General features: G+C 35.6%; 1 protein-coding gene across 2 annotated transcripts; it reads right to left on the bottom strand.

Moving 5' to 3' along the window:
* Positions 1-5,787: 5,787 nt before the first annotated feature.
* LOC145589406 (OBERON-like protein) lies at positions 5,788-22,755 on the bottom strand. Of its 2 annotated transcripts, none has more exons than XM_081645950.1 (3): positions 22,566-22,755; positions 6,996-8,533; positions 5,788-6,572 (listed from the first exon to the last, which is right to left on the bottom strand). In XM_081645950.1, the coding sequence occupies exons 2-3, from the start codon at positions 8,392-8,394 to the stop codon at positions 5,962-5,964; spliced, it is 2,010 nt and encodes a 669-aa protein (XP_081502076.1). In that variant the 5' UTR covers positions 8,395-8,533; positions 22,566-22,755; the 3' UTR covers positions 5,788-5,961. The 2 variants fall into 2 exon arrangements, with proteins under 2 accessions (XP_081502076.1, XP_081502075.1); XM_081645949.1 differs by lacking the exon at positions 22,566-22,755 and adding an exon at positions 9,014-9,386.
* Positions 22,756-24,163: the final 1,408 nt, after the last annotated feature.

The raw sequence follows: 24,163 nt of genomic DNA, 5'->3' as shown, positions 1-24,163 counted from the left end.
TTTTTTTTTTTTGAAAAGGCCTAAGGGCCTGTTTACATTTACTAAACTAAGCTGAATTGAAGTGAACTGAACTGATTGGAGCTGAATTGAATTGAACTGAACTAATTGGAGCTGAACTGAACTGATTGGAGCTGAACTGAACTGAACTGAAATTAATCTGAAGTGAATAGGCCCTAAGTCAACTCATCATTAAATTTAGATAAGTTTTAATCAAGAACGATTAAGGAAACTATATTTGGAATATATCCCTTCATTCATAAACTCAAAATTTAAAAGTTTGTTAAGTTTCACACAAACTAATCAAGAACTGAATGGTATGGCCAGCGGCCAGCCACTATAGGGGTTACTTCACTAGTGTAATGGGGTTTAGTTGGTCTATGTTAAAGGGGTTACTTCGTCATTGTTATAGAGTTACTTGGTCAGTGTTATAGGGGTTACTCGATCGGTATTACAGGGATTACTTAATCAATGTTATGGGGTTTACTTTATGTGGCCACACGGTTTGGCCGGCCGCACATAAGACGAGCTGGTTAAGTTTTATCTCACGTTAAGTCATCAATATTAACTTTTTAGGGATGATAGGTAATCTAATCCGAACATTAAATTAAATCATCTTATAGGAAATATTTTCTCAAGATTTGCATCTCCTTAGCTTTTTCATGAAAACTTCATTTCTTACATATGTGGTTTGTAAAAGCCCTTGAATAAAATGTGCTTCATGAAAATTTTGTACCTTCAACTTTTTTGACAAAGCATAATATAAGTTCAAATCATGCCTAGCTACGCTATACTAGTGTTCTTTATGTATGCACCACTTAATCTCAATATCTCGTTGGTCAATTTAATTTAATCTCTTATGCATCCTCATCTCTTTCTATATTCTATCCAATAGTATGTGAGTATACTAGCAACAGCCATCTCTGGCAAGTACAATCCATTTCCATGAGAATTCCATTCTTCAACTAACCAATTAAAACCACGTCTAGTAATCTAGGCAATATGCTCATATTAGGGTTTCGATTAACGTAGTCGGATATTAACATTGATTTAACAAACTCAACAATTTAGAACATGCAAAAATTAGTTTTAAAACCTTACATTTTTTAATTATAGATAATAATACTTTGATACATTATTTTAAATAATTTCATAATAAGAAAATAAGTACATCATAAATATAAAAAATATGGAGTACTAGATATCAGACTTAATTTTCATTGTACACTAAAACGTGTATATGAAAGTATTATCACTCATACTCATACGACGTAAAGTTACCATCGCATGCATATATAAATACAAATTGGCACTTGAGTGAAAGAAAATAAAGAAGATACAAGTACAATGTTTACAAGAAAACACAAGACTTGAAACAAATGATCTTGTGACGTTGAGAGTAGGTTAGCCCAAGTAAGAATGTTTTTGTTGTTTACTGAAATGGGCATATAATTATACTGTTGAAATCTTGATTTTTTATACGCCAGCTACCAATTGGTGGGGGGACCTCACCTACTTGCTTAATATAAAAAAATAGTCCCAATTTAGCTATTTTTGAAAGGAATAAAACCTTTCATTTATTTTAAAGACATTGTATTGGATGATGTAACTTTCATTGTGAATTTGTGAGCCCTTATTGTCCAAATAAAGATTGTCACAATTTGGGATAAGTTTTTTCTGGGAGGCTACCAATATCACAATATGTCCTCTACGTAATGATTATTTCCTTCCTTTTTGTTTCTTATAATTACTTACAAGTGACTCCTAATAAAGGATTTTTTTTAAAAAAATAAAATTGTAAGATGAAGTATGAGTGCTGGTTATCTAAAGATACATAGGGCCTTTCACCTTAATTTCATTACAGTTTAGTTCAATTCAATTCAGCTTTTAAATTTCTTCTCTCATAAAATATTCATTTCAGCTCTATTCAGTTAAGTTCAGTTCAATTCAATTCAGCTCAATTCAGTAAATGTGAACAGACCCATAATAATAGATAAAGTTGAATTGATTTAACAAGACAATACGATAATATAACTTATACAAGCTAGATACATAGTACAAGCTAGATATATAGTCTAAGCAAACTAATACAATATAAGTATTGTAATGCGGAGTAGTTAACACTCTTATACTTCACTTTTATTTCTTATAGATTATAACTATTTACAGTTTTTTTTTTAATCGGTTTATCCCTACCATTGTTCTAATATTTCTCTATATAGACTACTACATAATTTGGTCCTCATACACTTTCAAATCCATACCATACTAACACCTACTATGGATAATAACAATTAAAAGTTGTAAAACCCAACAATTACTAAAATAGAATGGCCAGTAACTGTATGTAAAGGTTATAAGAGCAACTCCAAATTAGCTTGCCATGCCACATAAACTTTTAAACTAATTATCATTTTAACTACTTTAGCTCCAATGACTAGCTATAAGCTTAGTAGTAGTTCTTGGATAGAAAATACATGGAAAGAGTGAGCTTAATTGGTGTAATGAGCATTTTATTTTGGCAAGTTTAATTCCCAAGCAAATTTGCTTGCTTAGCCAAGTTAATTGAGTTTTCTAGCTCCAATGGTCAAGCTAGTAGCTAGGGAATTATTGAAATTGCAAGCAAGTCCCTAGCTACAACAATTGGAGTTACTCTAAAGAATATAGATGATTATATCATCATCATCATTATTAGTAGTCATTGTTTAGAATATGTAAATCCCTTGATTTACTCCTTAACTTTGATAGTCAAAGTGTATCCCTTATAATTAGCTAACGTAACTAGTCATATTGTATCTAGTCATAGTTTGGTATGTTCAATGCTTTAATCTTGTACTATATATACTCTTGTATATTCATCAATAAAATTAAGCTTTCCAACATTCGCTTTCTCATAACTCTATCATGATAATTAAGCTTTCCAACATTCGCTTTCTCATAACTCTATCATGGTATCATGAGCTTTTGATCCATCTTTTTTTTGCTTCCGCTACTATCATGGCTACACTATCAAAACCCTTTGCTGACGCCGACAAATGATAGTGACCAAGAGTATATACATGAGTATATATAGTACAAGATTAAAGCATTGAACATACCAAACTATGACTAGATACAATATGACTAGTTACGTTAGCTAATTATAAGGGAAATACTTTAACTATCAAAGTTAAGGAATAAATCAAGGGATTTACATATTCTAAACAATAACTACTAATGATGATGATATAATCATCTTCATCCTTTATACGCCTCCAAAGACGGACGTCCGAAATGAGAGACCGATCTTAGGTGTATGTAAACACTTTTGTAGAAAATTATTGTTTAAATTGTACTTTTATTATTCTTCTCTAACAAAACATGGCAACAAAAATGGTACTCCCTCCGTTTCAATTTGTTAGTCCCATATATTATTTTGGGCGTTTCAAAAAGATCTATCCATATTGAATGTATTCCACTTTTAACTTAGTTTTTATTTCTTATTTTATACATATTAAATTCTGATTGGTTAAATTAATTGATTGTGAATTGATGACATGATTCTAAGTAAAGAAATTATTCTCTTGAATTATGCAATTATGGTTGACGGTTTTCTAAAAAAAAATCAAAAAAATTTAAATAAGGCAAAATAATTTATAAATTGTTTTTGACTTTAATGTTATATTCCAAATATTCTTCTTTTCTTATTTTATGTGATTGATTTCATATGAGACTATCATATTGAAACGCAGGGAGTATATTTTTTTAACAAACACAAATGGTACTCCGTATGTTGTTGCATTAAACATTGTACTTTCTTTGGAAACTATCGTTATCATAAATTTTTAACACCATGTTTAGAAAGTGCATTTACTCAAAAGGAGTTCTTGAAGATGTGCGAGCAAGCCCTTGAATCATATATACGTCCATACCTTGCCGCTTCGCGGCTAGGGCAGCTCCTAACCTTTATACAAAAACACGACACGGTCCGATATGAAACAACCTTGCCAACCTACCAACAACACTAAGACATTTCCAGTAAAAGTACGAAATTTTGACCTCATTGGCGCAAACCACTAAGGGTCTGTTCTCTTCAGATTATTTTCAATTTAGTTCAGTTCAGCTCCAATAAGTTCAGTTCAGCTCCAATAAGTTCAGTTCAATTCTTAATTTCCTTCTCTCATAAAATATTCATTTCAGTTCAGTTCAGTTCTTAATTTTCTTCTCTCATAAAATATTCGATTCATTTCAGTTCAGTTCAGTTCTTAATTTTCTTCTCTCATAAAATATTCGGTTCAGTTCAGTTCAATTCTAATAAGTTCAGTTCAGCTCAGTTGAGTCAATCAGAACAGGCCCTAAACCAATGCAGAAAATGCAACAAAATTGTCAACTTAAGACCAAATATTGTACAAGGCCCAAAACACGTCAATGAATACAACATTATGCGGCCCACGGTTTACAAAGCGCACAAAATGCACAATATGATCCATATTGAACTTTCAGGTTTCTAATCGTAAGACGTAAATATTGTGGGAAAAGAGGTACGGTATGATTTAAAAATCTGTAGAAAATAGAGTATAGTAACAATGGATATATCGATTTGAAAAAAAAAAAAAAAAAATTACGTACGAAAAACAGAGTTGGTATTTTATCTAATTTAATAACATAGAAGTATGTTAGTAGGTAATACGGATAAGATTATACAAGATTAAGTAAAATATTTGCTACTAAGAAGATTAGAATTTGCTTTATTAGTGGTTGGTTGATGATGACTTTTCAATTATATTCCGTATTAATATTTGATGACCTTTGTCTGATGATACAGATCCAGGGAGCAACCAACTCCAATTTGACATCATATGTTCCATTTTGTACTCTAATCTTAAACCATCCTACATCTTTTGATTTTGACACATTAATTGCTTGTAATGTCATTAGTTTAACACTTCCACTGTCCTAAACGAACGACTCATTTGGGGAGTTTTCACGGGTATTAAGAAAGTTAAATGGGAAATATAAGTGTATGAGAAAGCTAATAAAAGTATATTGAAAAGGTAAATTTACATGAGATTCAAATTAAAGTAGAGAGAGAGTAACAAAAGTACATAAAAAAAATAAAATTTACATAGGGAAGATAATTTTGCACAAATATTATTGTAAATTGGCGGGATTTTAATGTGAATGGGATGAACATTTTGAGACTAAAATTTAGCCAAAAGGGATATTCTTTTAGAGACAGAAGAAGCATCATAATCACATCACTTGTACTCATTACGATATGATCATCAATAGGATGTGATAATGTGAAATCTTTGTCATGGTCTCATGTTTAAGGGTGCATTTTGAGCTATTTGATTCAGACTTTTCTGAAAAAAATTGGCTTTCAATCTTCATATAAAGTCCAGCGCAGGTTAATCGTGCTAGTTATTTGAATTCCTTGGAATTCATGTCTAGTTTAAATCCAACTTAACATCTACACAATTTCGCTACTCGTATATGCAAAAACTTCAAGAAAATACATCTTCGCACTCTGGCTTTGACTATGCTCTCTTCACCTTATTTTACGAACTTACTAGTTGTGTTTCTTAAATTTAAATAAAATTATTAGAAAGATTCAGATTAAACAAAACCAGACATGACATTCTTTTGGACTCACCCTCTATGTGCATTTCTATACACAAATTAGGATGCGCATGAAATACAACAACAGCATTATATATATATATATATATATATAACATAGAATAAACTAGTTAGTCCATCACAGCCAGCAAATTATGCTGAAAAGAAACATAGAAATCGACATCAGGATGAGAATAAGTAAAACAAGACCTTGTACATTCACCACTTCCTACTTTAGTACAACTGCCAGTTAAAAAATGCAAAAAGTTACAGAATAAAACCAGTACCTGCAATTGAACCTCGACATGTCCTAGGAACGGCATCTATTCTTTACCATTCATACGAGAGATCACTGTATCATATTCATGAATTCTTTCTTCCAGAGTTCCTCTCACTGGTCTGGCAATCAGCACTGGAGGAAACATTGTACACATTTTTTAGTGCATTAGAGAACATATGTGAAGAATCATTCCCATCATTGCCATGCGTAGCACGAGAACTTTCCTGAGATTTCATCTTCTGGAATAGGTATTGCTTTTCTGCCTCTGCTTCGCTCAGCTTAAGTTTGAGGTATCTAGTGCGATAGTCTTCTTCTGATTTCTCTGATTTGGCAAGAGCAATTTTCTGGAGCATCTCAGCTTCTCGTCTAGTCTCATCAGCCTTAAGCTGGAACATGTCAGCTTCTGCCTGTTTAAGTTTCACAATGCTTTCGAGCTCATCTATCTGTTGCTTCCTTCTCTGCCTCTCAAGCTTCAGTTCTGCTGCTTCCCTAGCTTTGTCTTCAAGCTCACGGTCACAAGTTTCAAGATTAAGGCGGGCTTTCTTCAACATCCTTAGCTTTTCTTCAGCCACCATCTCCATTTTCCTTATAGCTTCCTGTACAACTTCTGCAATTTGTTTGCAGGCTTCCTGTGGCGCTAACAGTCTTCCACCTTCCCCTATTCCTGCATTTCTCGATGGGTCCGCATCGAGCTCTTCAAACAAGGGAAAAATATTTAATAGTATGTTTTATGGTTTTTATTATAAGATGATATCAAGGAGCATAACCTTCTATGTTGGACAAACTATAGCATTCTTTCAGCTATGATAAATAGAGACATTAAACTTAATACGAAGTACTTTGTAAATAATAGAATATGCCATCTTACTAATAGCATGGTGCAAAAAATTGTGAAACAAGAAGAAAAAATGGTGAGAGGTTTAGAACACATCATTACCATTCTCTCTTTTGAAGCAAAATCAATTAATAAACCTTTTTTTCCCATTTTTCGTCAGTCCTTTTCAAAACACATTCAATAGTTGAACTTTAGGATAATATTGTAGATTCAACAGTCATAGTCAAGCATATTCAAGTTTCATATGGATAAAATCTAATGAGAGTTGGTTAAAGCAGGTACCTTGGAAGAACATCAGGATCGCTCTGCAAGCTGCTGACTCAGGTAGTCCACTCTTCATCTTTTCTACAAGTTCCTCACACTTCCAGAATAGTTTCCTACCTTTAACATCTTCACTTCCACGGAAAATGCGTTCAACTATGTCAAGTTCCGTCATAAGAGCTGTTCTGCTCCAAGTGGGGGCACAATGCTGGAACACATCTTTAACCCAACCTAAAAGTTCAGATGTCCTATTGCAAGCCCTACACCTAAACAACATCTCAGCCTGTCCAGTCCCAACCCTAGCAGATGTACCCATACAGATTAATCCATCACGTATTGCACAATCTGTATGGGTCCAGTGTGAACATAAGTCACAACCAATCCATCGGCATGTATTCACTTCAAAGTCAAACTTAGTACATATTACACACATACAAACATTACAGAACCCACTCTTATTTGTGCACACATCACAGGTACAGTCATCCACAGGAAGCTGGTTTTGGCACGCAATATTTCGACATCTCTTATAGCCAAAAATTTCAATGAGAGAAGTTTGAGAAAGACAGACATTAGGATGCAAGAAAGCCTGGATTCCCATCTTCATGGCCACAAGGATTTCAAGTTGCACACGGTGGGCTCGTCGCAACATCTTAGGAGTTAAGTCCGACCTACTTTGAACAAGCTTCTGCAAGCCTAAGAATTCCTCCCGCTGTTGTGAGCCACCATTTCCTTCAAGAACAACACGCAGGCCATTCTTCAGCTCTTCAAGGTATTCATCGGGAAGAACCTGCATTTTCTCAGAGATGACATCGACCCTTTCTTCAGCTATGGTACGGAGAGTAATCTTATCTCCCGTAAAGACCCCCCTCCGAACCACTGATTGCTCAAAACAATCATTATCATTCCTCTCATTCTCCCGCTTTGTCATCATGAATCCATTTGCAGTAGGTGATGTATCTTGTGAATAATCATTACCATTCCTCTCATTCTCCCGCTTCTTCCCCACAATTCCATTAGCAGTAGGTGACGTATCACGTGAACCAGCTTGCTCAGAACAATCATTATCATTCCTCCCATTCTCCCGCTTCTTCATCACGAACCCATCTGCAGTAGGAGATGTATATCGTGAATAATCATTACCATTCCTCTCATTATCCCGCTTCTTCACTACAATTCCATTAGCAGTAGATGACGTATCACGTGAACCGGCTTGCTCAAAACAATCGTTACCATTCCTCCCATTCTCCCGCTTCTTCATCACAAATCCATCCGCAGTAGGAGATGTATCTCGTGAATAATCATTACCATTCCTCTCATTCTCCCGCTTATTCGCCACAATTCCATCAGCAGTAGGTGACGTATCACGTGAACTGGCACTCTCAGTAGGCGACTCCCTTCCCTGATTCTGTACCAACATGACGACGACAACAACTGATACTACGACTACTAAGAATGGATTGTACTCAGAGACGATTGCCTTCAAATAGTGCTCATCCGATGCTCAATCAATGTTTTCAAACAGAACACCTCCAAAACAAGAGTTAATCAACCAGCTCCTGATTTCAATTAAAAAAACCAATCACATTTATACTCCAAAACTCAAACATCTACAACAAGTCTAAATCATACTCTAAAATTGTAATTCATCAACAAACACATAAGCATACTAATTTTGCTAATTATAAACTCAAATTCCCAGCTGAACAAAATCAAATTACTCCCAATCGCAACAATTAAAGCAATACAAATTAATAAAACATCAATAAAATCAAACTAATCGAAAGATTCCTAATTAAGAAAAAAAAATTCAAGATTTAGGTCAAATGTTTTTCTCATTAATTTCAACGATTCAGAGATGAGTTCAAGCAAAATCAGAACAACAACAGTTCAATTAAACAGAAATATAAACTAAAACAAATTCCAGATCAAAAACTGAACAAAAAAAACAGCAAAAAAAGTGTAATAATTCGTCGGAAAATTGTGAAATTGAATAAAAATTCAACAAAATCAGAGCAGAGAGAAGGACAGATAAGTACCAGGAGAGAGAAAAACCCTAAAAAAAGGGGGGTTGAGCCGGAAAATTTGAGGGGATGAATTTGGGAGAAAAATGTTTGGGGAGCTAACTAAGCATTGACGAAGATGAAAAGTCTAATGAGTGAGTAAAATATGTTAGAAAGTATCCGTTGCCGGTTGCTAACAAAGTTAAACCGTGTTGAAAATTCAAGACTCTCTCTCTTTTTCTTTACTGCTTTCACCGGTTGCCTGGTTTCTGGTTCACCAGATTTATTTATTTATTTATTTATTTATTTATTTATTTATTTATTTTTTTTTTTTGAAACAAAGCCCCAAAGGCTAATCATTCATTAGTAGGGAGATAACAAAGTAGGAACAACACAATTAGGAAAATCCGACATCCAAACTCTACTACCCGGTACCCACGGAAAGCAATAAGCCAACTCGTGGTCCACTTTATTCCCCTCCTTACCAGTAAAACTCCACGAAACAAAATCAAAAGAATGAATTACATGATAAATATCATCAAAAATTAAATGAAGACTACTATCTCCTCTCTCTTGTGCCTTGATTGCGTCCAAAACCCCCAAACAATCACTCTTCACCACAATTCTTCTCGCACCAAAATTAGCAGCAGCTTGCAAGCCTAGCAGTGTGGCCTTAGCTTCTACTATGCTAGGCTCCCACCTATCTTCAAGCATCTAAGAAGCAGCCAACACAACAACACCCTCGGCTCCCCGCGGCATAGCACCAACAGAAGAGCCCAGCCCCTCCCTTACACCACCATCGACATTCAGCTTCAACAACCCAGCAGGAGGAGGCTTCCAACGTTGTTGTACTCTTCTACCACCAGAACTCATCCCTGCCTCGTCCTTGGCTGGCTCGCCCATAACCTTCTTCACATGCTCCATCGATTTCTTTGGGTCACAGCTCTCCCCTTCGAATATCCAGCGATTTCTTGCATTCCAAATAGCCCAGCATGTCGTAATGAACAAGGCATGGTCAGAGGTAGGAAGGCTATCAAGACATGACATTGCCATGTCTTTAAAATCCCGAAACACCCCTCCCACCTTCTCATTTAGCTCGCACTCCTCCCAAATTGATTTGGCAATCACGCAATCTGCCATACAATGTAGCTCAATCTCCTCCATAGCTTCACAAACAGTGCACACCGCCACCCGATCTCGTATTCTCTTACTCAACCCTTGCGAGGTAGGTAAGATTCCTCTACAAGCCCTCCAAAAGAAAATTTTTACTCTCAGAAGCACATTCAAATGCCATATTTTATTCCAGATTTTTGTGGTCAGCGATGAAGAAACTGCATTCTCGCTATCAAGTTCGCCAATTATAGCCCTGTATGCCGAACGAACAGAATAGTTGCCATCTTTTTCCAAGTCCCAACAGATTGTATCCTCAGGAAGGCGAAAGCTCAGCAGGATGCTTAGAACTCTTTTCGTCTCAAAAGGAAGAAAGAGTTCATTAATCAAAGGTACATTCTAAGAGGCAGTGGGCAAATGAATCAGGTCACAAACCCTCAAATCTCTTCTGTCATCTGAAATGGGTGAAATTACCTTCCTAGTTTGTGTATCAGGTATCCATGGGCAATGCCAAACCGGAATGCTAAGTCCATCACCCACTTTCCACCTCATCCTTCTTTGGATAACCCATTTAACACTCTAAAGAACCCTCCAAGTATAACTCGGGTTATTCCCAATTTCGAAGCTTTAGTAATCCCCATAAGCATAATATTTCTCCTTCAATCCTCTCGCAATTAAGTTATTCGCTTCCTGCATTATCCTCCAAGCCTGCTTTCCCAGTAATGCTAAGTTAAAAAATTTAAAGTCCCTAAAACCAAGTCCCCCTGCTGCTTTCGGTTTACATAACCTCCTCCATGACAACCAATGTATCTTCACCTCACCTTTTTCTGTGCCCACCAAAAATTCGACACCATCGAACGCAATTCATCACAAAAAGAAAAGGGAAACTTGAACACACTCATTGCGTAGGTTGGGATAGATTGGGCCACGACCTTAATTAACACCTCCCGACCCGCCTTAGATAGTAGGGGTGAAAGTTCAGTTTGCGGTTTGGATTATAGCCAAATCCGAATCCAATCCGAATTAATTCGGTTTCAGAAATCTCAATCCGAATCCAAACCGAATTAAGATTCAATCCAATCCAAACCAAACCGAATTAATTCGGTTTTTCTAGATAGAATCCAATCCAAACCGAAATTTGTTCCCTTCTTTTGCAGCATTCAAACCCGAAACCTGAACTTTACCCAAAAAATTCTTGCAATCGTTCAACCTTTTCTTGTTAAATACATTCTTTGTGAGAGAGTAAGATATTGAGAAAGGAGAATTGAGAATTAAGTTATGTGTTTTTGGTTTATATATGAAGAGAGAAAGGGGTTGGGATACTTTGGAAAGGAAAATAGGCTTAATGTAATAGGTCGAAATTCGGTTTGTAATTCGATTTTCGGTTTTTTTAAATCCCAAACCGAATCCAATCCGTAATCCATAATTTTTAATTTTTCCAAAACGATCCAATTCGAATTAAAATAAAATCCGAATTACTTTCACCCCTATTAGATAGCATTCCCCCCCCCCCCTTCCACCCTTGTAGTCTCTTCCACAATTTTTCTTGAACACCCTTAGTAATCACTCTCTTAGACCTCCCAACCACCGTAGGAAGGCCAAGATATTATCATGAATATCCACCAACTTCACCACCATCAATTCCGCTAACTCCCTCCTCTTGTCCTCCGAGACACCCTTACTAAAAGACACCGTCGTTTTATCAAGATTTACCTTTTGCCCCGATGCCAATTCATAGGTATTAAGAATATCGCGGATTGTATTCTCCTCCTCAACATTCACACTTGAAAAAAATTATACTATCATCTGCAAATAATAGATGCGAAATAGGAGGGGTCGACAATGCCACCTTGATCCCATGAAGTCTACTACTCAATACTGCTCTATTCAACAACCCAGATAAAGCTTCCGCACACAAAATAAATAAATATGGGGAAAGAGGATCACCTTATCGTAAACCCCTAGATGGAGTAAACTCCCCCGAAGGTGCCCCATTTATAAAGACAGAAAAAAGTGACCGTGGACACACAATGCATAACACGATTCACCCAGCTCTCAACAAAGCCCAATTTCATCATGTACTCTATCGTAAGCTTTTTCCATGTCTAATATTAGAGTCATTGACCCATTACTGTTATTCGAACTTTTCATATGATGGAAAACCTCAAAAGCCACCAAAATATTGTCCGTAATGAGTCTTCCCGGGGTAAAAGCACTCTGATTCAAAGAAGTAATATCCGAAAGGAAGACCTTCAATCTATTAGCTAGCACTTTAGCAATCAACTTGTACACCACATTGTGTAGACTAATAGGTCTAAACTCCGTCATTTTATCAGGGGATTTTGTTTTCGGAATTAAAACAATAAAGGTCTTATTAATATTTTCCGGAATCATGGCACCATTAAGCACATCAAGAACAAGAGTAGTAACCGCAGGACCAACAATATGCCAGTAAGTTTGGAAAAAAAGAGGACACATACCATCCGGGCCCGGTGCTTTGATTAGATGCATTTGTTTTAAAGCCGCAAGCACCTCATCCGCCAAGTACTCAGCACAAAGACCCTCATTCATTTCACTAGTCACTCGGGAGTCAATCCCACTTAGCTCCGTGTCTAAATTCAAACCCATTGAAGAAGTGAAGAGGGATTGAAAATAGTCTACTGCCACCTTGCAAATACCATTCTCATCATTAAGTCTAACTCCATCCTCTGCCACAAGACAATTAATATTATTTTTTAGCGACGTTGCAAAGCTTTTCTATGGAAAAAACTTGAGTTACGATCACCAGCAGCTAGCCAAATTGCTCTTGATCGTTGCCTCTAATAAATCTCCTCATGATGGAGTAAGTCATTAATTTCTTTCACTATCTTCCTTCGTTCCCTGAAACGGCTTTCGATCCTACTCCCCTTATTAAGAGTAGCTAGCTTCTTCCTTCTTTTTCTAATCTCCCTAAAGATCTTCCCGAACTCACTGTCACTCCACACCTTCAACTCAGCCGCACAAGAAGCCAACCGCCCCTCTACCGTACCTCCACCCAGCTGCCACCCGTATGTAACCACTCCTTCACACCCTTCATTCTCTACCCAAACTTGCTCGAAACGGAATGGCTTCTCCTTGTTACTAGTATTACCCATTTCCTCATCAAGTAACAATTTAATCGGTGAGTGATCCGACAATTCACGTTCAAGGTTGAAGACCTTTGCTTTCGGAAATAAAGTCATCCATTGCTGATCCGCTAATGCCCTATCAAGACGGCATTGAATGTTGTCTTTACCCCATTGCCCATTATCATAAGTAAAAGTATACCCCGTAAAGGCAATGTCACACAAATGACACGTATCCACCGCCTCTCGAAAGCTCTCTGTCTGCCAAAGTGCCCGGTCTCTACCCCCTTTCTTTTCCGACTCAAGTAAAATTTCATTAAAATCACCTATACAAACCCATGGCTCCCCACCACCATTTGCTAGTTCAACAAGAAGTTTCCACAAAAGGTGACGATTGTGCACCTCCGGCCACTCATAGAAACCAGTTAGTCTCCAAATCCCCTCCCCTGCCCCTTTTTAATTAAAACATTCACATGGTGAAGGGACATAGAGATTAATTTCACTTCTAAACTACTCAACCAAAACATAGCAACCCCACCTGACCTACCTTGACTATCAGCCGCAACCCCTTCATATCCTACCAATTTATCACGAATTTTACGCATTTCACCACTACTCAATTTCGTCTCCATTAGGAAAATAAAAGACAGGGCCTCCCTCCAAACTAAATTTCGGATATTATTAACTATAGAGGAGTTTCCCAATCCTCTACAGTTAATGCTTAAAACACTCATTGAGCTCGTGCGGGATTGCTTTGCAACAGTCTTTGCCAACCGCAATCCAGAAGAATCACTATCCGTCACAGAATCACTATCCAATTTATCACGAATTTTACGCATTTCACCACTACTCAATTTCGTCTCCATTAGGAAAATAAAAGACAGGGCCTCCCTCCAAACTAAATTTCGGATATTATTAACTATAGAGGAGTTTCCCAATCCTCTACAGTTAATGCTTAAAACACTCATTGAGCTCGTGCGGGATTGCTTTGCAACAGTCTTTGCCAACCGCAATCCAGAAGAATCACTATCCATCACAGTATCTGTCCTCACACCCTCCCCCCCCCCCCCCCACCATTCCTATCCCCACCTCTCTTCCCCTTTTACCAAGCACTACTCAAGCCTTCCCCATCATATGACTATCAAACAAATCTGTTTCCCTCACAACCTTTTTCCAAGTCCTTCCACTGCCCGAAACTCCTACCCCTAGCTTCCCATGCTCCCCCTGCTTGCTCTCTAAATTCAGCCCCTGCTTCTCACCCTCCCTATTCTCCTCTCCCCCTACACTCACTATTATTGCACCAGCCCTCCCTTGCATTTGTTCACTCGCCATCGCAGCAAGCTGCTGCTTCTCATAACTCACCTCCATATCCAATTCCCTTACCTTTTTTTCATGTTCAGGGGCTAATTTCACACACTCCTTAGTGACAAAGAGTTGTTTCCGCACTCCCAACACAGCTTCTAACTCTTCGTCCTCCTTTAACTTCCCTTTTCTTGGCGAGGCACGCAGCCACCTCCCCCATCCCAGTTTCACTTGATTGCTCTCCTCTGACACTAGGCAACAGACTTTCTCTGAATTTCCTATGATGCCACACGCAAAGCAGAAATAAGGGAGCCTTTCATACGCAAACTCCATAGTGATCACATTGCACCCTTTATCCCAAATTCGCTGCACCCTTCTCAACGGTTTTGTGATATTGATCATCACCTTCACACGTCGGAATCTGTCAAGCCCCAAAAAATCTTTCTCCACCTCCAGAACTTCCCCCCAGCTCACTACGATTTCCTTTACATCCTCATCGGATTTGCAATTAAAAGGTAGGTGATTTATACGCCCTCAAAACTGAGCATTAACAAGAGACACATGCTCATGTTGCTCGTCACCATCGACTTCCTGCAAGACCAACAGTTTATTATCAAAACACCAAGGACAATCATTAAGAACCCTTTCCTTATCTCTCCAATGGAAAAATTGAAAAGCATAAAGATTAGGTCCTAAAACCATAATCACAATTTTATTAGTCACTCCCCAAACCTTCGTCATAGTGTTCTTGAAGGCCTCAACATTATACGGTCTCTCAGTCACTAGTCGCCCAATTAGAAGCAAATGGAATTTGTCCGTCGAAGGCTGAGAATCAACAACCCCTAAGTCCACAACTCCATTCTCTTCTTCCTCCAGTCTTAAGTAAGGGTGAAAGTTCGGTTTTTGGTTTGGTTTATTGCCCAAACCAAAACCGGACCACAATAATTCGGTTTTTGGAATTTGCAAACCACACCGCACTGTATTAGTTTTGAAACCAAACCAAACCAAACCACTTAAATTTCGGTTTTCAAAATAAAAATCGAACCACACCGATTTTTCCCATCAAGGCATCATAAACATATAATATTGCACATAAATCGAACCGAACCGAATCAAACCGAACAAAAATTGAACCAAACCAAACCATATAAACATAATAGAAACAAGTTTTAACTTCAAATTACAACTTGCAAAGCCTTTATGTTGGCAAAAAATTCAAAACTTTACCAAAAAAAATAAAAAAATTAAAATTGTTTTATAGCAAACTACAGCAGCAGAACAGCACTCCAGCAATAGTATAGGCCATGAAACAGAATGACGACATAACTGCAGCAAAACAGCAGCATGCAATTAGGAGTAGCAGAGCACACCAACATTTGAGCTTAGCAATTGAATCGCAATTGAACATGTAAAGATTAATACAAGTAGCAATTAAATTGCAATTGAACATGTAAAAATTCAAGCAGTACTTTTGGACGATGGACAGTGGACGATGGTCGGACGCCGGTGGACGGTGGAGTGACGAGAAGAGAGTGAGTCATGTGAGTGGAGTAAGAGAGTGAGAGTCCGAGAAAGCACAGAGGGCGAGAGGCTGAGATTGAAAGGAGGATTGTTAGATTAGGGTTTTTTTTTTTTTTCTCTTTATATACTTAGGCTAAAGTAAGAGTTGGGCTTAGGGGGTATTTGGGGTTTGGGCCGAACTTTCGGTTTGGTTTCGGTTTTTTAGGTTTTTCAATTTTCCAAACCGAAACCAAACTGAAAATCGAAATTTTTTTAAAACAAAAACCAAACCGAACCATATTACAAAAAAAAACCGCACCGTAATTCTAATTCGGTTCGGTTTGCGGTTTGATTCGGTTTTAAACCGAATTAGTTTCACCCCTAGTCTTAAATTAGCATATTTTTCTAGAATATCGTCAGCCATAGTTCAAGGAAAACGTCAGAACTATGAAATAATTCTGGTTTCACCAGAATTATTTTATAAATGCAAAATGCTTTTTTTTTTTTTTGACAAGAAAAAAAAGGATTTCATTAATGAAAGATAGCCAAACACTTACAAACAGTTCATAGGAAAATTAGAATTCCAACACAAGTACAAATCTCCTTATAACTAGATACATCGCAGATTCGATCAACGATTGTCTTAATAAAAAAAACTGAAGCAATACAATATGTGAGTTAGCACTAATTCAGCAAAATGCCCTCTTTCTTCTTTAAGAAAAGCTCTTTTTATATGATAATGTTGATTTTTACTACTCGTATTTTTTATCACACAAATTTTATATGTGACTGGCCACACTGTTTGACCGGGATTGATCGGTTAAGGGTTACTCGATCAGGGGTTACTTAAGGGTTACTCGGTTAAGGGCTACTTGAGGGGTTCGGTCAGGGGCTACTTGAGGGGTTACCCGGGCAGGGGTTATTCGGACCGAGTAACTCCAACCACACAAAAAAAATCCCCCTTATTGTTATTTCATTTTTTTTATAGATGAAATACTTTGAATTTTATTAGTCTAGTACAACACGAGAGAGTCACATTGTTGTATTGTGGCTTATGCATCGACATCATTTTAAAAATTTAACACAAACAAGACAATCAGCTTACTTAGGGTCTGTTCTCTTTAGCTTAATTTCAATTCAGTTCAGTTCAATTCAGCTCCAATCAGTTCAGTTCAGTAAATCAGATAAGGCCCTTATTAGCATATTGTAACATGTGAGTCAGGCCATACATAAATTCTTCATAAACGACATACGGGTTTACATGATCCAACCTATTCAACTTTAATTTCGTCTAATATATGCAGTGAGACAATCAACCAATCAATAACTTAAAACTAAAAGCAAAACCAGTGATGATACATGTCATTCACTAGTTAAAAAATTTTCCTCCTTTTTTTTTTTTTTTTTTTTGTCAATTCTTCGTGAAGAGTATTTATAGCCTATAATATCCTCTTAATGAGGGAGCCCCCATTCATCTTTATGATAAACAAAATTTGTTTATCTAATGGCAAAATTGTAATATATTAGCTTGGAATTTGTGCTACTAATTAAATTTTTTTTTTTTTTTTGTATTTTGTGCTTTCCAGCTTGAATAACAGACGTTATCTCCTTCTTCCTCCTTGCTTCTTCATCTATGCTACTACTCCTTTCTAATTGCAAATTTGCAGTAAACCATATCCACCATCATATATACTAGAAGCCTCATCTTCTTCTTTCATCCCGATCCCCACACGCTTCACATCAACATAATTACTTCCGACATCCCTACCACCATTTTCGCGCCGTCGGATTAAACGAAAACCCTAAGAAAAAAGAGAGAAATGAATGGTATGGTGAACCCCAAAGGGTAGGGGTGACAAGTTCCTCTATTGATGCAACCCTCGAGCTTGAATTCTCCTTTGAAGTTTCTGAAATCTCCATTAAAGCTCTTTAAATCCACCAACACCTCCATTAACGTCATTAGTCTATGGTTAATAGTTTTAATTTCTTTTATACATGAAATTACAAAATTGCCCATACTTAAATGTGTAAACTGACTATTTATCATGAATTCCAAGATTTCTATACTATTCTCATGCTACTATTTTTTTTTTTATAATAATAATTGATGTTTCATTATTTTCCTCAGCTTACTTATAATATAAACCTATGACTCGCTCACTCATTTTTAAAAATTTGATATATATATATATATATATATATATATATATATATATATATATATATATATATATATATATATATATATATAAAGATCATGTGAGAACCAAGTCCTATAATAGGAACTAGGAACTCATCGTGATCGTTGATCGCTCTCAATCAGACGGTTCATGTATCACCCGCGTTTTTAACTTAATAATGGCATTTTGGTAAATAATTGCATTACAGGAAATTAGTGTCTTTGAAGTTCAAATGACTACCCAGATGAACCACCGTTTCTTTTTCGCTTTCTCTCTCTTCTTCATGCTTTCTCTCTCTTTGTTTGAATTCTGAGCAAATTTTCTTTGTTCTTCGCAAATCAAATTTCCTTAATTTGTTCTAGGATTATCGTCTTCAATTTAATCTGAACAAGTAAGTTATTGATTTTGTTTCTTTTTGATTTAATTAGTTGTGCGTTTTTAGTTTGAAATTAGGGTTTTCGCTATCTTTCTTTAATTAATTTGTGTTTTTGCGTTTCTTATTTAGATTACTGATTTTTAATGGTTGTGTTAGTAATTTTATGTTCTATTTCTTTATTTTTTCTTTTTGTATGATTTGAGTTTTTTCTCTTATTTGTTCGACTGAGGATTTCATTTATCTCTGGTTAATTTAGTGCTATGTATTTATTTTGATTCATTTTTTGTTCAAATTTGTGATTGTTTTATCGATTATAACAATGTTGTCGAAAAATTTGTGGGAATTTTTATGTATTATTGTTGTCATCTTATGGATCAGACCTAGGGTTAGCAATTGTACAATGAGTTTTATAGAATTGGGGGAATTGCATAAATTACTTTTCAATGTGTGGTAGGAAACAAGTATTTAACAAAAAAGCATGGTGTATTTTAATATTAACTTGCATGACTATAACAACTATCTTGGTGGTCATTCTTAAAATGAGGGTTTTCATAATTTTTTGGTAATTTCTGTTCATTTTTTTTTATCATTTTAGGTAAGATTTTTATTGTACTGGATAGTGATTGTTTCTGGATTTGAGAGAGGTATTGATTTGGTTTTCTGGGTGGACCTACACTTGTGTGATTTGTGGGAGTTTATATGATGGGTCGTAGACAAGTTTGATATATATGAGTTGTTCGGAGGGATTGGTATGTGTGTATTAATGAGTGTGAGTGATGAGCTAGGTTTTTATAAGCAGTGTGAACAATTATTCTGTATTCATATCTGGTAAGTGATAACTGATGTGAGCATAAGATTGAGGATCTGCGAGCTTAAAATAGCTTAAATGCTTTTTGTGGGCTGCAAACAGGCTAGACAAAAAAGAACTAAGTCTATTTTGTACTCTGAGTTGGGCATCGTTCCGTAGGAATATGAGAGTGTATCAAGAACTAGTGTCTGACCCCTGCATTGTGGCTGCAAATTTCACAAAGTCACTCCATGATTTTTTAGAGTATGTTGCTAGAGTTTTTAGGCTTGTTTAGGTCACAAGTGCTGCTACCCCTGGGGCTTGGCTTCTCCCTGCTGCCTAGGCTATAAAAATCAATTCTGATGCCCACTTGGCTGCTGGAAACCAGGTGGGGTTGGGTACAGTTTTAAGGAATGATGCTGGGTGTATTGTTGCTACTACAGCAAAGACTTGAGGGCAAGGTGGAGTGTGGAGCAGGCTGAAATTGCTACTGCGAGGCTAGGTGTGTTGGTGGCAGGTCAGTTGGGGTATGTGAAGGTTGAGCTTGAAGGCCATACTTCCAATGTTGGTTATCTTGAAGAGTTAATTGGTTATGGTTGAAATGTGTTATCTTGATATTCCATGTGCTACTGACTCGTGCCAAATATAGCGATCAATTTATTGGGTGTGACTTAATTATGACAAACAATGAAGGCAACATATACTTTATATAAATTTTTATCTACTTTTGAGATTTATTAATTTACTTTCGATTTTTTTTCTTTTTTCTTTACTTTAAATGTTCAATAATATTTTTTACTAGCCTACTAGCTCAATAGGTAGAGTATTGTGCAAGTGCACAAAAAATGTGGGTTCGAATCCCACGTAGGTTTTTCTTACGCTTCGAACCATTAAATTGTAAATAATATTTTTATACTTCCTCCGTTTTTATTTTATTGCACCATTACGACTTTTACACTATTCACTTAATCTTTTTTTACTATCATTTGTGATTTATACATTAGGAAAAATATAGTCATGTGGGATCTAGTTAGATTCGTATTGAACTCTACTTTTCAAATATCAAATTTTTATAATTTTTACAAAAGTATAATTGAAGATATTGATAGCTAAAGTAATGCATTGACAAGCGTGAAATCCCTTATGGTGCAATAAAAAAAGAACGGAGGAAGTATATACTTTTGAGTTTTTCTAATTTACTTTTAAGTAAATATTTTTTACTTTTAAGTTGATATTATTTATTTAGCTTTTTTTTGATATTTTGATTTACTTATTGGCGTTTTTTATTGACTTTAGCTTAATTATGATTTACTTTTGAGGTATTTTTATTAACTTTTGAAATATTTAAATTTACTTTTTAGAATATTGTGTCTACTTTGAGATATATTGGAGGATAACTTCAAAACACGATTTGAGAGCTAATTTGCTTTACTTTATTTTTATTTTTATTTATTTTAGAGAAATTTTGAGTTACTTTAGAGTGATTTATATTAACTTATAGATTTAACCTATGTAGTAATCGAACCTATACCCCTATACATTTGCATAGTGCTCTACCACTTGAGCTAATAGGTTACTTGTTTTTTTAATTCACTTTAGATTCTTCTTTAGTTACTTTAAGAGATCACTATGGATTATGATCATGTTATGGAATTTAACAATTTCTAGTGGTTAGAAAAAAAAGTTTTAGTGAAATCCTATGATTCAAATCCACAATTACCTAGTCTGTCTATTACCCTGCATTATCTTTTAGCTCAACATGTTCTCTGCATGTGAAGTGGTGTTCCACCATTTGTCTATTCATAGGTCACTTATTGACAGACTTAGTTTGCTTTTAGGGAGATCTACTTAAACACATTTATTTTGCAGATTTAAGCTTACGCTTAAATTATCAACAATTTAAAAGCAGTAAATTAACTAACAATTGAAGAAGCTATAAATAAACAATGAAAGTAGTTATTGAAGCACCTAATGGAACAATATCCTCAATTATAATCTCATTGACTCTCTACTTTGGGTGTGGTTTTGTCTACTTCAAAAGGTGTCTAGTTTACTATAGTAAAAATCCAGCCCACACAACACTTTACACTCTCCTCTCCTCAATCTTCTTGTCAGCTTATCCTACACCCCAACCCTAACAATAACCTACACCATACCATGATACCAGCACATAGCAACCCATAAGCATCTATCTTCCCCCTTCTCTAAACCTCGCAAACCCCCCGCCATCAATGCCATCGCAACAACCAGCATAGCAACAGCATAGCTGCTAGCAGCATCTCAAATTAGTTTGCATTATTTTTCATAAATCGCACAAACGGCTTATACACATATTATCATAAAATTAACAGAATTTTGAACTTCAAACTCTGAAAAAAATATGAACAGTCATTACAAAAATTTGTTCTCATTGTAGAACTAGGTGCTCACATGACCTATTTCACTCTTTACCAAGAATTATTTTACTTTTAAAGATATTTAATTTACATTTGAACCATTTTATTTTACAGTTATACATTTTACCATAACCAATTTATTTTTAGTAAATTTGCAACAAATATTAACACTAGAATAATTGAAATGACTACATCTTATCGATTCAACCTATACAAATAACTAGTAGCCTATAACATTATGAAAATTTTCTTGTGTCTAATTGACTTAATTTCAATATGTATGAGAAAGAAAGACACAAATTAACTAATTACATAAGCTTTAAGCGTATATTCAGAGAGTAAAATTTCTCACAATTTGGCCCAACTCATCCAAAAAAAAAAAAAAAAAAAAAAAAAAGAATTAACTCAAACTCAATCAAATTCGTTTGCAAACTCTCCGAATTTCATATATGAGAAAAAAAAAATCGACAAATTAGATTAAACAACAAAATCAATCGCTATAATGAAAAAAATCGACAAATTAGATTAAACAACGAGCGAACTTACAGAAATTCAAGTGAATTTACAGTAAAATATTGACAAATGATAACATGAAAATTTTTCAAATCTAGGTGTTTAGGAACTCTAACAACAAAATCAATCGCTATAGTCATTCATGACCTCAAATTATAAATAAAAGATTAAGTTTCACTATAAATTTGAGAACCCTAAATTGACGATACTAACAATAAAATTGAAGAAAACTCATAGATAGTGAAATTGAATTCGTTAATTTAAAAACGACAAAAAAAAAAAAAAAAAAAAAAAAAAAAAAAAAAAAGCAGCGATCTTACCTCAGAAGCTGCTTTAATGGACAAGAGTAAGCTCGAAAATCGCTTCAATGGAGAAGAGAAAGCTCGAAAGTTGCTTTAATGGAGAATTTAGAGAAGTGAGAACACTAGCTTCAATGGAGGAGAGAGATTAATCAGAGGAGTGAGTGTGGACTGGGGCCGTGGGGCGATAAGAAATTCTAAAATAATCTGATCCGCCCATTCTTTTTTAATTCAGTTCCTATATATATATATATATATATATATATATATATATATATATATATATATATATATATATATATATATATATATATATATATATATATATATATATATATTTATTTATTTTTTTGAAGGGAGGACATAATAGGGTATATAGCATGGGTTCTAAATAATCAATAGCTCCTAATTTTTTTTCTTCATATTACAAAGTCTAACACATCAATAGCCTTTACAGCCTTGCAGACATCATTGTTAAAAAAAAAATAAAAATAAATTATAAATGTAATTGATAGATTATAAAACATATTCCTGGACCTTAACCATCAGTTTAACCTTTTGGTTGATTTGGTCCTTTAACATGGTATCAGAGCCCAAGTTTATTGGGTCGTTCATAACTGGGTATTTGTCAAGCCACTGGTTAAAGGGTCTATATTGGATGTTCATTCCCAAAGAGGATTTATATTATTGTACCTTCTGGTGTGCTCTAATTCTAAGGACACTCACAAGTGAGGGGGAGTGTTGAACCCAATGTATCTCACTTGTGAGTGTCCCACATTAAAGAAAGAGGAGAGGTGGTTCCACTTTATAATAGCTCCTACGATTGCCAATTGGTTTTAATATGGAAGCTCTTAAACCTAGTTTGTAGACCAAACTCTCCTCCTCCATGTTCGGGTTGCCTAAGCCCATTTTATATTATCTCGAAATTTAACATGGTATGCTGCATCCACATTTCAAACCCAAAGGGCTCTTATGTGAAGGGGCGTGATAGAGTATAAAACATATTCTTAGGCCTCAACCATCAACTTAAGCTTTTGGTTGAGTTGGTCCTTTAACAGTAATTCTTTGTTAATATTAATTTAAATTGATGTTATAGTTAAATAATTTTATAAATCCTATTAAATGAAATCTTAAGCCTTCTACCAAGTATTGTCTTGCTTTTATGCTTGTTTGTTGCTAGACCTTTATAGATATTGTGTTTTACTTGCATAATAGCTCCCCTCCACACCAACTTGATGCACTAAGAATTTGTGATTCGGACCCACTTGTGCTTGCCTTGAAGTACTGGCCATCACAAGCTCCGACCACCCGCACTCCGTCGCCCAGATAGACGTGAGTGCTCCTAAGATTTAATTGCCCACTTGTGTTGCTTTGTGCTCACAAGCCCCTCTTCCGCACAAAATTAGCGTTCTTGCCGCAAAAAGGCTAGAGCGCGTCACACATTTTGGGGCCCAAAGATCGTGACAGTTATTTAACTATTAATCTTCCTAGAACAAACAAAAATTGGCAATTACTAACAAATTGGCCAACAATTTTCTTCAATCAAGAACCATGCACTTCAAGATTACCTTATCTTGTACCTTCTACATTTCACAATTCTTGAAAATTAATTAACTTTA

This window comes from Chenopodium album, chromosome 17 (assembly GCF_948465745.1).
Source record: "Chenopodium album chromosome 17, dcCheAlbu1.1, whole genome shotgun sequence".
NCBI lineage: Eukaryota > Viridiplantae > Streptophyta > Magnoliopsida > Caryophyllales > Amaranthaceae > Chenopodium > Chenopodium album.
The sequence above is the reverse complement of the archived record's forward strand: the minus strand, read 5'-3'. Positions and strand labels throughout refer to the sequence as shown.

Bases quoted from the DNA above. Each gene is read 5' to 3' on its own strand.
- LOC145589406 (XM_081645950.1), bottom strand. From the start codon at position 8,394: ATGTTGGTACAGAATCAGGGAAGGGAGTCGCCTACTGAGAGTGCCAGT. The intron at 6,573-6,995 runs GTACCTGCTTTA...CCTTGTTTGAAG, and splicing joins GATCCTGATGTTCTTCCAAG to AGCTCGATGCGGACCCATCG.